At 50.7% G+C, this 15651-nt stretch overlaps 1 protein-coding gene across 6 annotated transcripts in view; it reads left to right on the forward strand.

Moving 5' to 3' along the window:
* The window catches only part of NTRK3 (neurotrophic receptor tyrosine kinase 3), a 538421-nt gene that overhangs the window by 284963 nt on the left and 237807 nt on the right, over nt 1-15651 (forward strand). For all 6 annotated transcript variants that reach the window (XM_087856654.1, XM_045813101.2, XM_087856653.1 and 3 more), the window contains 2 exons: nt 624-685; nt 1538-1640. In XM_087856654.1, the coding sequence (XP_087712780.1) occupies nt 624-685; nt 1538-1640 (165 nt within the window). The remainder of the gene's footprint in view (nt 1-623; nt 686-1537; nt 1641-15651) is intronic.

Here is a 15651-nt window from a genome sequence, read left to right on the forward strand (position 1 = left end):
GGTGATTTGAGATGGAGGACAGACTGGCCTCCCATCCAGGCCTTGCTGGGAAGCGTGGTGTTTCCTGGGCAGATGGACTTATAGCTTACCGTGGGCTGCCACTGTGTTCTGAAATCCGTGGTAGGGGAGTGGACAGTGGGTTGTTCTGGGGCCGTGGGTCTCCTGGTCTCACTGAGGAGTAAAGAGGGAGAAAGGAAGGGCATGGGAGAGCCAGGGACAGGGAAGGGAGGGCCTCCAGCAGAGGGTAGCCGAATGTCAGCACCAGCTGCCGTCACTAACAAAATATGCCCAATCCACACCCTGGCCTGGATCCCAAACCATTTTTTTCTGCTCCCTTCTATCTAATAGTTTGTGGCCTACATTGCCCAGGTGACATTATTTACTCCGGAATGGGGGCAGGGAGGATGGCAGTGAGGATCCTTTATTCCTTGTGGAGCCTGCCCTTGGCCTGTCAGCACCAGCCAGGTGGCTGAATGGGGACCTGGTCTCTGGGGACCCCCGCAAAGCCAGGGCAGGTTCTCCAGCAGGAACTCCTGAGGGGGCTTGGGGAGTCAGGTGGGGACTGTGGCTGAGCCTCTCATGGCTGGTAAGCTAACCACCCTCCTGATCTGGTTGGTTTGCAGTTTACGACGTGAGCCCCACACCCATCACTGTGACCCACAAACCAGAGGAAGACACTTTTGGGGTAAGTCCCTCCTGGATCAAGGGGAAGGTGTTTACTGACTTCGTTTTAGGAGGTAACTTTCTGGAATTTTATCTTACTTGGAACCCCAGCATATGCAGCAGAAAAAAAAACCTGTGATGAATGACCTCCTTTCAGGTAGTTGAAACCCTCCTTGTTTGATGAGAATAAGTCATTGTTTGAGAAAGTCTTTGAGGATCGGCTCCGGGCCCTAGGGTTTGGAAGAGAACTGTTTGAAAACCCCCCCTCTGTTAGGAGCCTGGCTGGGCCTGATTGGAAAGGAATGCTAACCACACAAGCCTTTTACAAAAGTCAGAGTTGCTCAGAGCATCCCCTTGGGTGGGTTTTTCAAGTCTCTCCCCCGCCCTCCCCTGCCTGACTCTCAGAGCCAGAGATTTCCCTGAGGAGGAGAGCAAAGGTGGTTTTTTTTTTTTTTTTTTTTGATTCCAGATCTCCTGGAACCTTCTGGAAGATATTCTGTAAAGAATGTCAATGTAAAGGTGCAGAGGTTTTTTTTGTTTTTTTTTTTTTTTTTTTTTTTTTTTTGCTAATGAAAACAAACGCACAGTAGACAGAGACCTCTTAGGCCTGCCCTTGCGTTGCTTATGATGGATGGCCCCCAGATGAGAGGCTGTACCATGGAATCTTCTCTCATCCAGCTGGGGAATTAATTTTTTTGTAATGTGCTGAAGGTCTCATGAGTTACTTCTGCTGAGGAATTGACTCAGTGGCTTAGTTCGGAATGGGCTGCAGTGGCTCTCCTGACAGGACTACTTTTGTTTGGGCGCGTGTGACTTCCCTGGCGCGCAGGTTTTCTGTGACCGTTCTCAGCTGTCTGCTCTTGGCCCCTCCCAGGTGTCCATAGCAGTGGGACTTGCTGCTTTTGCCTGCGTCCTGTTGGTGGTTCTCTTTATCATGATCAACAAGTACGGTCGACGGTCCAAATTTGGAATGAAGGGTAAGATGGGATTTTCATTTGCAAGGGTCTCCGGCGGGGTGGGGGGGGAGGTGGGTAGGAACGGTTCCTTTTGATCCAGAGACGCTGTTTTACTCTCCTTTTGCTCTCCAAGAGGGCCTCCGCTCGTGGGCTGAAGGTGTCCTGGTAGAGACTCCTGTCTACACCTTATTGTTGGTAGTGATGGACTGGAAGCAGTGTTGGTGTTTGCGGGGGCCACACAGTGGTCTGCCTGGTTTTGCCCTGAGTGCGGGAAGCATCACAGAGCTGGGCTGCTTGCTGCAAAGAGGGTAGTTTGTGAAGGAAGTTGGTGAGAAAAAGGACTCCTTGTTTGAGTAGCTCGGTTTCTCTCTTGTCTGCACCCTCCCTTGGAGTTGTGATGCGGAGGTATTGCAAGCTAGATGCCGGGTGCTGGACCCCGGTGTTGGGATGTTGCCCACACGATGGCATTTCAGCACGTAGCTGTACACAGGGTCCCAGAACGGATGCCAAGGGCAACACGATTGCTAAATCTGCTGGCCGGCTTCCACGGCACCGTGTCCTCAGCCCCCTTATGGCCGGGGGAGGCTGTGGGATGAGGCTTCCCACCAAGGCTTGGGTTGGGGGGGGTGGCACCAAAGGCATTAATGCGGTGAATTAGCACCCATCTGCCTGGTCTCAGGGATGGATCTGACCAGATGGCTCCAGGGAGGCTAGGTACCAGTTCTCAAACAGAAGCTGGAATTTCAAGACCTGCTCCCCTCTGGGGTTTCCATTTATGGCTGGCATTCGATGGGAGGTGGGTAGGGAAGGCTAAGGAAAGGTTCTATGAGGTTGCTGAGTTAGGATCGACATTCGGGTTTTCTGGTGAGAGTATGGGATCCAGACAGATGAATCTCTGCAGCTTCTACACATGAACTGGGATCTGTGGGGAGGGTCCCGACCTTGGGACTCAGGGACTGAAGGAGGCCACGTGAATGAGATCCCCAGCGACGGTGGTCCCCTGAACTTATACAAATGGGTGTACGTGGCGGAGGGGTGGGGGGGTGGTTTGGAACAGAACTAGTCCACTCCTTCTGTTATATTCTCAAAATATTCTGTGACTCCCCTGAAAGTTTAGAACACTGACACTCAGCAAGAGAGCCCCGTGGAAGGACAGAAGGATAGAAAACGGGAGGACAGGCTGCCTGGCCTCTCAGAAGCTCCCTACGTCTGTCCCCTCTTCCTGTTCTTGCTTTAGCTGAACAAGTCAGAGCAAGGCAAGCCAGGTTCTCTTGAATCCTATGAAGTATTTTGACCAAGAGAAATGCTTGTGCAGGCAAATTACAGAGAGGGGGTCGAAGTTTGGCCCAGAGCCCCGCGACTTAAACAAGATCAGACCACTGTGAGGCACCTCGATGGGAGATGTTTTATCTGCCAGTATTCCCCTGTGCCAAACAGGGCCCCACGGGGTTCCAAGATGAATCCCGCTGGGTGAGCCCTGAGCCTTCAGTCTTAGCGTAATCCCTGGGCCTGTGGCTTTGAGGACTGGCCCTACTGCTCGTGCAAAGTTTTTGGACCATGGGAGGAACCCTCTGATCATAGCTGTTCCTCTTTCCACCTGAGAAGACACGAGGGCCTCAACTAAAGGGGAGAACGGGGCATTTTTGTTGCCCGCCGAGGAGGCGCGCCACCAGCTGAGACTCTGTGACATGCTTGGCAGCACTGTGAGAGCAGATTTTTCCTATTAATTGTCATCCGGTTTCTGGAACAGTGTGTCCCCATGTCGGATGGATTAGGCGGCATCCAGGGCGGTGCCTTCCCCTCAGCTGTCCTCACAGCCTCTCCCAGCCCCTGCTCCCCTCTCCCTGCCTTGAGCTGCCTCCTTGGCCCTGGATGGCCCAGGAGAACATGTCCCACTAGGTGGAAGGGAAGTGTCCCCTCCTGTAGAGCCCAGCAGCCTGAAGAAGGGAGGCTGCGCCTCGAGGCCAGATGTGGAGGTGTGTCCAAGGCTGCCCTTGTTGAGGGTGAAGCTGCCTGTCTCTGCTCTTGGTGACGCCCGATCCCCTGTGCTTGGGCCTCAGCCTAGGATGAGTGAGCAAATGCCCCAGGCTGCATACACCCCCGATCCTTTGTTACCAGTGGACATCCCGGTGCAGGAAAGAGTGAAGGCATGGGTACCAGGAGCCCCCCGACTCTGACTCCTGCGAACCTCCATTCCTTCTTATCCAGTCCGTCCTCAGCTTTGAATGTTCAAATCTGGGTCAGGCTCTGCCGTGCCACTCAATTGCTCCTTGCTTTTAGCAAGGTCCCTCCGCCCCTCGCCGCCTCTCCGGCCTCCGTGGGTTGCTGTGTTGAGATGTGTGTGGAACTGGCATATAAAAGGGGGCGCCCTGGTTGTAGTTCTCCCCTTGTTTTCTTCACATGTAAGCCTCTCCCGGCTCCTTTCATTGTCCTTCTACGAAGGGCTGCCCTCCCAAGACTCACTCATGCTGTCCTTTGTCACACACAGTGTTTGGTCCCGGTGCTTTGATTGTACACTAATCCCAGTGCCTTGTCATTACTTTGCACACACATCATCTGTCTGTCCTGCTGGACCAGGAGAGACTTGGCAGAAACCACAGATCCCTCAGCCCGGTGTGCCTGAAACTTCGCACAGTGTTTGACAAATGCTCGTTGAACGGAAAATGGATGACTGTATTTATAATCATTAAAAAAAAAAAAGCATCGTTTGTGAATCAGGAACAGGCCAGTAAGGGCTGCTTTGGCAATCTGAGGTGTCTGGGCAGTGGGACGTAGAGTGGGGATGATGGGGGGATCTCATGAATAATACCCAGCATCCACATCTGAGGGCCCGGAACGCAGTGTGTGGACGAGGAGGGGTTGCTGATACGAATTTGACTTCCTTCCGAGAAATAAGAAAAGGGCAAAAATACAGAGGTTGGTGTAACAAATACTCCTGTTCCCACCACTCTTAGCAAGCAACTCTTACATTTTTGTTTTTATATTTGCCTCTGATGTTTTATTCCTAGAATAAAGAGGTGAAACATTGCTGATAAAACTTAAAATGCTTTAACTGTCAGCCCCCCCCCCCCAGTTTCCAGAGACAGCCACCAGCCTGGGTGTCATGTGTACCCCTCAGTTCTCTGTTTCTATCTTTCTCTGCTCTCTCTGCACACCTGCCCTCCCCCCTTGGCTCTCTGCCAGCCAAACTCACCCTGTGGGCTGTCTCCACCCCATGGTGCTAGTGGCAGGTCTGGCAACCAGTTCATTTTTATACTTTTTTTTTTTTTTTAGATTTTCCATTTATTTATTTGGATCACACACAAGTGGGGGGCGGGGAGAAGAGGGAGATGGAGAAGCAGACATCCCGCTGAGCAGGGAGTCCATCTAGGGGCTTGGGGCTCAATCCCAGGACCCTGGGATCATGACCTGAGCCACCCAGGTGCCCCCCCCCCCCCGTTTTTATACTTCTATGTGTATGTATACACATACATCGATATTTTGTTTTCTTTTGTTCTTTACAGGTCACAAATTGCTTTCCTAGACCTCTAGAAAACAATCAAAAGTGTATACATCTCTTGTATAGATCTTATTAGTAAATTTTATTTGGACAAGAGAACTTGTGCCATAACCATTTTAACCAGCGTGATTAAAGACTAGAACACTCCCCAGAGTGGTCACGCACGGTATGCAATACGTACAGATGACAGACGCACGGTATACGAAAAATACACACCTGCGTGTGTGCGTGTGTGTCTGCGTGTGTATGTGTACATTTACAACACGCGTTACTTTGTGTGTGTCTCACTAGGCACGTGTCGTGTTCGTACTCTTAGTGTCCTTCTGCATCTTGCTTTAGTTACCTGTCAGGGGTCAGAGGTCTCTCCCTGCTGGCGTGCATAGGCATTCTACCAACACCTGGTTTATGCGAGATGAAGATAGTAACTAGACCTTACAGAAATACATAGACAAAGCGTCGTCTCAGACACCTCCGTACTCCTGTCACCTGTCATCTTGTTGATCACAGGTGGCCTGAGGGAGGGGTCACACTAGCAGGGGAGTGCACCTCTTGGAGTCACAAAGGTTTTGAAATGGTGCTGAGCCAGGGTGGTGGGGGTTTCCTGGGGCTGTGGCTGAAGCCCAGGGTCTTATCCTGTAAGTGTTTAGTGTGGTTTGGTGTGGGAACTGACTTTCAGAACAGAAGCCAGTCCCCCCTGCAGGAGCTGGGACCTGGGGGCTCCCTGCTGTGCCGGGTGTTAACTCTTGGATTGCTGGATGGGGGGGTGGGAGGGACATGCAGGGCAGGAGCCATTTACTGGGAGGTACAGAAATATATACAGACATTTCAGTATTCTATTTTATTTTATGTTTTTAAAGATTTTGTTTATTTGGGGGAGAGAGAGTGGGAGAGGGGCAAGGGGAGGGGGAGAAGCAGGCTCCCCACTGAGCAGGGAGCTGGAGGCAGGGCTCCGTCTCAGAACCTACCCTCCAACATGACCTGAGCCTAAGGCAGACCGACTGAGCCACCCAGGTGCCCCCGACATCTCAGTGCATCCTGGGCCTGGAAGTGATGTGGTTCGGCGTTTACAGCGAGCTCTCCCTCACGAAGTATTTTTCAGTCAGACATCAGGAGGCCATGGTAGTGATCCGGCAGGTGCTTGTGGCATCTGTATGTACCGATGAAGAAGCCGTGGCTGAGGAAAGGAGGTGTTGTGCTCTGGGTTCTCGGTCCGGTGAGGCCGTGTTGGGTTAGGATGCCCCGCTCACAGCCTCAGCCCCTCTCCAGGGCCGGCAGACCTCCTAACTCCTTGGTCTTGGCTGCCCACCGTGAACGGCCCTGGTATACCTGCCATCTTCATTTCACACAGCTGTTAGAAAAACAGCCAGGTCGATGATGCGAGAGTGTCTTTAAATAAGAAAACACGTCCCACAGTTTTCGTATCAGGTATCCTAGTTATTTAAGAGAGAAAGAAGCAAACGTGTGGGTTTTCGCAACCTGTAAGAAGAGCGTACATTCTTTGGCCTTTGACCTTGGGACGACCTCCTAAGTATCTCCACATACTTCCAGCTCAGGGATGCGGTGGTGGTGTCCTTCAGACTTCTTGGCTTCCTCTTCTCCCACAGAGGAGACAGAATGATGGTTTCTTGGAGCTGAAACAGACCTCAGGCTTCTTAGGCGAATGTCCCCATTGTACAGAGAAGGGAGCGGACCAGAGATGTGCAGTAGCGTGCCCGAGTGCACAGCGGGCTAGGGCAGCTCTGGTCCTGCAGAGAGCCGGGGAGGGCCGAGAGATGAAGCCAGAGGGCGAATATAATCAACCGGTTCTTCCCATGCTTTGTTCTTGAGTGCTGTCCCCCTTGAATGGGACTTTCAGCCATGCCTCTTCTTAATCTGCTTTTCTCAAGCTGGGGCTCACCTGGCTTAGGGGTGGGGGGGGGGAAGATGGGAGCTGAGGGTGAGTGGGTGCTGCTTCCCTGGCTAAGAAGACTTCCTTCGTTTCTTTCTGGGCATGGTGGAGACCGCACAGCGGGGCAGCGGAAGCCGGAAGGCTGGGGAGGAGGTGGTCAAGACCCACTGCGAGGGCTTCTGGTAGTACGTTGAGTGCTTCATCAGCCCGCGCCGGGTTTTTATCCTAATGGTCGGACACGTGCTGATGCCTCTGATGGGCCTGTGGAGGGGCACTCCAGGACTGTTCCATTGTGAATTAGCGTCTGTTAATAGGTACTTAAAGTAAAGTGGTTGCCTATTTGATTATGATTGGGGGTTATTAACATTCTTTCCATAAACAGATGGTAACTGTCCTCTGAGTGGATTGTACAATCCTGCCAGAGTCTTGATTTGGAGGGGCTGGCTCCTGCCAGAACGTGTCGGGGGCTGCTGCTCGTATGGAATGGTTAACCTGTGGTAAAGGGGGGTGGTTGGACTTGGGAAGGAGTCCTTTCTGAGCTCCCTCCTAACCTTGGAGCATCGGATCAAGAAAGGTTTCTTCCGGCTGGAATGGAGATGGGGCTGGGAGGGATCTTGGACTCCTAAGGTTTGATGCTCTAACCTCTAACGAGGCATCCTTTCTTCCTCCGCTGGGATGGAGGGAACGTGTGTCCCTAGCCGTGAGCTCTGTGCCAGGGGTTGGATGCAAGGAGAGTGGTATGGAGATAGCTGCCTTCTGAGACGGTTGGAAGGTGATGCGGAGCCTAGATGAGTGCATTGTTGATGCTATTGCTAGGATAGCTCCTTTTGCCCTGAGAAACAGACTTACCTGGTCTTGCCGTAACTGAGTCAGAAGCCAAGAGCGGTGCAAGGCAGAGGTGAAACGAGGCGAAGCACTTGGGTTTCCTGACTTCCTCAAATACATCCGTTCTTCCTTCTTCCTTGTTTTTCTTTCTTCTTTTTCCATTCTCTCCTCTGAATTGAGGTTATTCAAGGGAGGAAGGTACCTCTGACCCTTGCAGTGGCCTGTGCTAGGGATTCCTGGCAAGGGTCTCCTGATGGACAGTGGCTCTTTGAACATAACTGTGAGAGTAGCTTCTGGATTCATCTCCTATATCATTAGCCTAGGTCTTTGTAGTCTCCGAACAAACGTTTCATGCCCTTTCTCTCCTTTTGGGCTCCTTGACAGACCCTCCTGCCCCCAAGAGCACTCCCAGCATTTGTTCGAGTCCTAGTTAAATAGGCTGGGTGTGTGGCCAATCCACAGGCAGGACATGAAGTAACTGAAGCCAGGAGCCTTCTGCTTCTCTTCCTCTGCTTGGACTTCGCTGCGAGTTTCTGGCTACAGATGAAGTCTCGCCCCACTTGGTGACTGAATTCTGGAATGCGGTGCCCAGAGCTCTGAGAAGAAGGCTGGAAGGCAGTGTGTGTTTTTCTAGCCTGCCTTTGCTGCCCTGTCTTTGTGGGGCTTTGCAGGTGCAGCGAACGGTTCTAGAAGCATCCTCACTGTCACCAATGGTCGTCTTTGAGCTACACTGCTCCGCCATTCCTCTCTCAGAGCTCCAGGAAACCAGCTGTTCTCCAGTGCCGAGTCTTGTATTTAAAAGGAAGTCCCTGGAAATAGAGTCTGCTACAAAATGTTTTTCCTCTGTGGTTACCTGCTAGCTGGCTGTTCTTGGCAGGTCCCGGCATCCTGTTCCGTAGGGCCAAGGATGGCCAGTATGTTTGGCTCCATAACCAACGTGATTGCCTCTCTGACTCATTTGATTCTGGCAGCAAAATACAGTTCTTCCTAATCGAGGTGGTTCAAGCTGGTTCCCACAGGGTTAACGTCCTTCGATACCTCAGGGTAGAAGTTCTCAACCTTTTGTCCCGGACGACACACGTGACAGTTGACAGTCAGACGCCTTACACGCTCCTGTAGGTGTCAGCGGGCTGTTGGACAAGTGCTGGCCCTCCCAGTAATTTCACACCTAAGGAAACTATATCAGGATATGAGTTAGCAAAAGGGATTTTTAAAACTGGGAATAAAATCAAGTCTATATTAATTTTTACTCTTAAAAAAATTCACGAACTTTCAGTATTTTATTATTCCTCTAAAGTTCTGGTGACGTACTTCCTCGCCGATCCAGACATCCTACTGGATCATGGTACCAGAATGGAAACCCAGAGGCGTGGGGGCCTGCCAACCTGGACTTGCTCCCAGTGTTCCTTGCCCAATGTGGTCTTGCCCCTGCGAAGTCAAATTGCAGAAAAGCCGCTCCAGCAGAGGCCCTCATCTCCTCATGGCACATTGTTTCCATCTCTGTATCTTCTCCTGTAATGTCCTGCTTTCACTTGTCCAGAGGAAGAGTGACCTTGGGATAAGAGTGAATGAGAAATTTCCCCATGGCTGCGTGTTTGAGCCCTGTGTTCACTCAGCCTATTCTCTCGTGAACTGCCTGCAGAAGGCTCGGGGATGCCCACGAGAGGAGCCCTCCAAGCCACAGCCAACCAAGCAAAGAGAACCAAACAACGGTTGATGCGGAAACGCACTTTTGGACGAGGGGAGAAAAGCCACACATTGAGAACACTCACCAACCAGCCAGCCGCTGCAAATCCCCGGCCACTCCTCTTTCTCACCCCTCTGCCCTTCGCGCTGCACATGCGTTGTGGGGGATGAGCGGCATGGGGTGATGGAGAGGTGTGCTGCCGGAGAAGGAATCATCCAGTTGTGGCTCAGCCACTGGGTGTGTCCGCCACCTGCTCTGGCCCCGAGCTTCTGCAGGGAAGGAGGAAGAACTTCTGGTTGGCCTCTTCCTGGGTCTTTCACACAGAGGGTTAGGAACGCACTCTTCTTCTCCCTTCCACGATACCCTAGTACGTTTAGCGTAGAGAGATTCGCCAGGTGCCTCTGGTACAAGGGCCTTTATGCTTTTCTCAGATTAATTCTGCTCTGTGGCCCACACTTCCAGTTACAAGAAACCCAGCCACTGGGGAAAACCTCAGGTCCGTGACCTGGGACTTAGGTCACATCTCTGCGTTCCATTCTTCCTGTGGGCCTTTAGCAGCATCGGCCCTCCTCGGAGGCTACTGACTGGAGTAGTAACGTGACCACCAGACTACAGGGCACAACCGCGGCAGGCACAGCTCATCTTACGGTGCGATTGTCGCACACTGAAGGTTGCTGCCAACCCTACGTCACACAAATCTGTCGGTGCCTTTTTCTACCATGGCGTCTGCCCACTTTGTGTCTCTGTGTCACATTTTGGTAATTCTCAGAATATTTCAAACGTTTTCGTGATTATCTGTGTTTTGTGATCTGTGATCAGCGATGATGACTCACCAAAAACTCAGATGGTGGTTAGCATTTTTTAGCAATAAAGTATTTTTTTTTAAATTGAGATACATACATTATTTTCTGAGACATCATGCTCTTGCACGCTTAATAGACGATGGTATAGTGTGAACATAACTTTTATCTGCACTGGAGAGCCAGACTGTTCATATGACTCACTTTAATGCCCTTTGCGCATTGGTACGATGGTGTGGACCTGAACTGGCAGGGTCTCTGAGGGACGCCTGGATTTCTGAGGCATTTTAGTTCCACCCTCTTTGTTTTGTTTTTTTTTTTTTTTTTTTAAGATTTTATTTATTTATTTGACAGAGATCGAGACAGCCAGCGAGAGAGGGAACACAAGCAAGGGGAGTGGGAGAGGAAGAAGCAGGCTCATAGCGGAGGAGCCTGATGTGGGGCTCGATCCCAGAACGCCGGGATCACGCCCTGAGCCGAAGGCAGACGCTTAACCGCTGTGCCACCCAGGCGCCCCCCACCCTCTTTGAGTAAAGAAGCTTCTCATATTTCCTAGAGCAGTTTCTGTCGTGGCTTCCTTGGCTCAAACCAAATTGCCACCTCCTTCCATAGCAAGGCACTTGTGAGGCCTGCTGCCTCGTCCGTTTATCTCCGTGACAAGTGTGAGGTCAATTAACACTGACATCCCCCTCGAAGAGGGCTGGGGGCAGGGCTCCAGAGAGGCTAGCAGTCAGTTGGCAGGCTGGCAATCCCAGCCCCAGAGTTCCTCTCCTCTTCTGGAACCTTCTGTGTCCTGTTTGCTCTTCCTCCCATGGCTGGTCCTTGAGGATGGTGCTGGGGGCTGTAGGAAGCTGGAGAAGCTTGGACCGGCAGGCTCTGGGCTGGATCTGGGCAGGGCCATCAGGGGAGGAGGCCCCATGCGTTGAGTTGGTGGCTGCCCAGGCTGTGTCCTGACCTCAGAGGCACTGCAGGAGGCTGGAATTGCCTTCTGCTCAGTCCTGCTGCTCCAGGGTCTATGTTTGCACAGGATGCTTGCCCTGCCCTCCGATTTACTGTGAAAGAAGAGTTGCATATAGTTGGCCAAAGACTGGAGCAGTTTTTCTTTTTTTTTTTTAACCAGTCCCAGAAATGCCAAGCCTGTCTACCTGACAGGCATCCTGAATTCAAAGGGGCCTCTGTGAGGTCGCGGCCATGCAGACCTGTTCCAGGCAGGGGAGAAGAATGCCAGCGTCTGTCTGTCTGCCAGCAGGGCCTGACATGAAGCCCTGAGGAGGACGCCTGAATGGTTCTAGGAACTGCTTTTCAAAGTGAATCCTTCCAAATAAATGGAGTTCGGCGCATTGGCCTGGGACCAGTGGAGGGGGTGCCGAGGGGCACTCCATTGTTGGCTCGGCCTCTAGGAAAAGCAGGCAGGATTTGAGCACTATTATTAGCTGTTACATGTGGAAACTGCTCCAACATCACCAGTCCCTGCCTGGGCTTGCTTTGTTGGGGGGCGGGGGGACACCTGCCTGATAGGGCTGTGTGTGGGGCTCGTGCATTCTCAGGAGAAGCACTAGCAGAAATTAGGGGCCATATAAGAGAATGGGGAAACGGATGAACACGTTTGCTGTTGCCGAGTGTGTGGATTTCGGCAGCCTTTCTGAAAGGTGGTTCGGCACTTTTGTTACAAGGCTGAAATCATGGGAAGGCCATGTCCCTGTAACTCCCCTTCAGAGATGTTAACCTTAAGGTGATAATTACAAATGTACCCGTATTTATGTGTTTGGAAGTTCATCCCGCTGCGACTGACACAGTCAACTTGATAAAGTCAGAATTGTTTAAATATCTGGTGATAAGTGGCTAGTGATGCATATTCTGGTGCATCCATACGATGTAATTCATCGCAGGCATTAAGAATGACATTTTTCCAAAATAGATTTTTACGATTTTTTAAAAAATACTTTCTTTATTCATGAGAAACTGAGAGAGAGGCAGAGGCAGAGGGAGAAGCAGGCTCCTCTCGGAGCAGGGAGCCCGATGCAGGATCTGATCCCAGGACCCTGGGATCATGACCAGAGCCGAGGGCAGATGCTCAGTCGACTGAGCCACCCAGGCTCCTCAGATTTTTACTATTTCTGAAAGGACATATGTGCAAATAGTAAGAAAGCCCAATAGCATAGATGATAGCTTAGTGGTAAGCCTCAGTCTCTGCCTGCTTTTCTGCTCCTGGGGTCACCACTATTTGAGATTCTTGCATATCCTTCTAGAGACCATCAGTCCTGTCCCACTGCTCTTAACAGACATCAGCTTGTATTCACATTGTTCTGCACTATGTGATTTTTGCCAACAATCTATCCTTGAGATCATTCCTTATCAGCTCACAGAGATCTACAGCATTCTTTCTTTTCTTCCGGCTTTATTCAGTTATAATTGATATATAACACTGTGTAAGTTTCAAGGTGTATCGTGGGATCATTTGATACATGAATATATTTACTGTGCCCTTTTTTTTTATAGTTACATATTTTTTTATTAATAATATTTTTTATTATGTTATGTTAGTCACCATACAGTACATCCCTAGTTTTTGATGTAAAGTTCCATGATTCATTATTTGCATTTAACACCCAGTGCACCATGCAATATGTGCCCTACTTAATACCCATCACCAGCCTATCCCATTCCCCCCCGAAGCCCTCAGTTTGTTTCCCAGAGTCCATAGTCTCTCATGTACTTTAAACAAACAAACAAACATGAAAGAACTATCTGAACTATACAGTTGCATATTTTTAAACTGATACTTTAAAGCAATATTTATTGACATGGGAAACTATTCACAACGTATTTCCAAGTGAGTAAAGGTTGCAAGCAGTTTCTTGTTTTTTCTTTTTCCTAAAATAAAGGGAAAGTATTTTCACATCTATACCTAGGAAAAATACTAGGGCCTTATCGACAGATCAGAATGGAAGCAGGAAGCTGCTGGGGTGGCAGGCTGCACGCCTTTACTGGTTGCAGAGTGCTGACTCACTCCCCACCGAGGCTCCATCTGCCCCTTCAAGGGGACGACCTGGGCCCTGGTGTCACTTAAGATTACTGACTGCACAGACCAAGGGCTCCTTCCCATGGGTTCTCAGGCCACTTGCTTCAGAATCATCGATGGTGGTGGGGACTGGTTAGAATGCAGCTTCCTAGGCCACATCTCCTGAATCCAGTATTCTGGTGGTAGGCCCTAGGAGTCTGTACTCTTAAAAACAAACAAACAAACAAACAAACAAACAAACAAACAAACAACACCCTCAATGGTTATGGTGCTCATGAATGTTTGGGAGACTTTAGTGTGATCAGAAATTGGCAAACTTTTTCATAGAAGCCAGATAGTAAATATTTGAGACTTCGCTGGCCATCTGGTTTCTGTTGCAATCACTCAACCCTGCTGTTGTGGCAGGAACACGCTCATAGACAACATGTAAATGAATGGGCTTGGCTGTGTTCCAATAAAACTTTATTTACAAAAAAAGGGGCAACAGACCTGATGTGGCCCATAGGCCGTAGTTTCAGACCCCTGATGTAGATGGACGTAGTACCTTAAAAAATTAATCAGAAGATAGGAGAGCTTTCCAAGAGCTCCTTATATTTAAAGAAGCAGGTCATATTATAAATAGTGACCATTAATAAAATGCTTTTTATATGCCAGGCACTTTTCAGACATAAGCGAAACTTAAAATAACATGACACAGTAGCTATTATCTGTATTACCCTGACAAGGCAATTGAAGAGATGAACCGATTAGCCCGAGATCACATAGTGATGGCAGGTTTGCCTGAACGCACAGCCAAGGAAGAAGGTTATAGTGTGACAGTCCTCCTTCTCTAGGCTTTGGGAAAGAATCAGGTGTCCCACGTCCCTCCAAGTTCCCAAGCTAAGGAAGAATAGCCATAGCTGTGCCCTTGGTGGTGGTACAAGTCCTGGGATCCCTCTGCACCTCACAGTTGCCTTAGCTGAGTGGGGTCCTGAGCCATCTTGGAGTCTTCAGGCCCTATGGGCATCAGGAGACTTTCTTGTAGCCCTCCTCTGATGACCACTCAAGACTCCAGCTGGCCAACGTTCACCCCACTTGGAGCCCATGGAAATGGGCTGGTACCAACCCATCTGAGGCAGATAGGAGCGAGAGTGACCATGTCTGCTGTCTGGGCCATTTCTTCCCTCCTCACATCTCCCCACCCCAGCCTGCCTGAGCCCCGGCCACCTTGCTGGCTCAAGGGGAAGCAAGAGCCCCCTGGGACAGGCTCTGAGGCTAGTGGTTCAGCCGGATAGCTTTGCCAGACAGCATTATGGGTGGGTCAGCACCCACTGAGAATACCAATGCCTACCAGTTTCGGAGAGCCTAGCTGGCCTTGAGATGCTGGGTTCATTACAGGAAATCTTGACGGCTTGGCTTACTTAAGGAGTAAACTGCGTACATTTACATAAGACGGAAACCAGAGCCTAGAATCCAGTACCCAGAGCAGAGTAACCACTCAACCAAACAGCAGCTAATTATACACTCATTGTGGTTATTCTGACAGTCAGCAGTGCTCCCATCATCGAGAAAGCTGGGGTTCTGGCAGCACTGGTGGGGTCGTCGGGTCTGTCGGACTCCAAAGCTGTGTGCTCTGAGTCAGTGTTGTGCTTTTTACAGTCGGAATAGAAGGGGCTCCAGGGCTGCTGGGAGCCATGGTAGGTCCCAGCCTAAGAAGCTGCAGAAAGCCCGTGACAGATGAGTCTTCACTTTGCCCTGTCATCTGGGAGCCTCCTGCCTGCTCATATACCAGTGGCAAACTCCCCAAGTGAATAGTGGGTACTTGCCTCTTATCAGTAAATAAGCTGCTTATCTTGCTTCAGGTAAACACCTGGCTGCAGGTAATTGGGGCCCTTTGTGCCACTGGTCCAGGCCCTTTAATCCCTGCCCTCACACCTTCCTGCTTCTTCCTCCGTCTCTCCAAGTGCACAGTAACTCCCGGAAACAGCATAGCGCACTCTGGCGGAAACCCTGTTTGTAGATTCCACCTGAGGGCTTGACTCAGATTCAGAGATATGGCTGAGCCAGGTGAGAAGCAACAGCCTTGGCCAATGTACCCCCACCATGCCCTGGGGTGGCCCCCTGCCCCCATCATTCGTATGTCCATGAGCCAGAGATCTAAGGGTCATTCGTTCTCTCCCCTGCCATTCTGCACCCTGCCGCCCTTGCCTGCTCTGGTACAGCCCCAGTCCCTCTGGAAGCTATCTCCCTCTGTCTTTGCACACTGCCATCCTTCCATTCCAGGAACCCCTCCTCCCCATGGCCTTGGCCCTTCTGCATGTTCCCCCCACTG

The sequence above is a fragment of the Ursus americanus genome, chromosome 28, assembly GCF_024610735.1.
Source record: "Ursus americanus isolate L20-20 chromosome 28, mUrsAme1.1.p, whole genome shotgun sequence".
Classification (NCBI taxonomy): Eukaryota; Metazoa; Chordata; class Mammalia; order Carnivora; family Ursidae; genus Ursus; species Ursus americanus.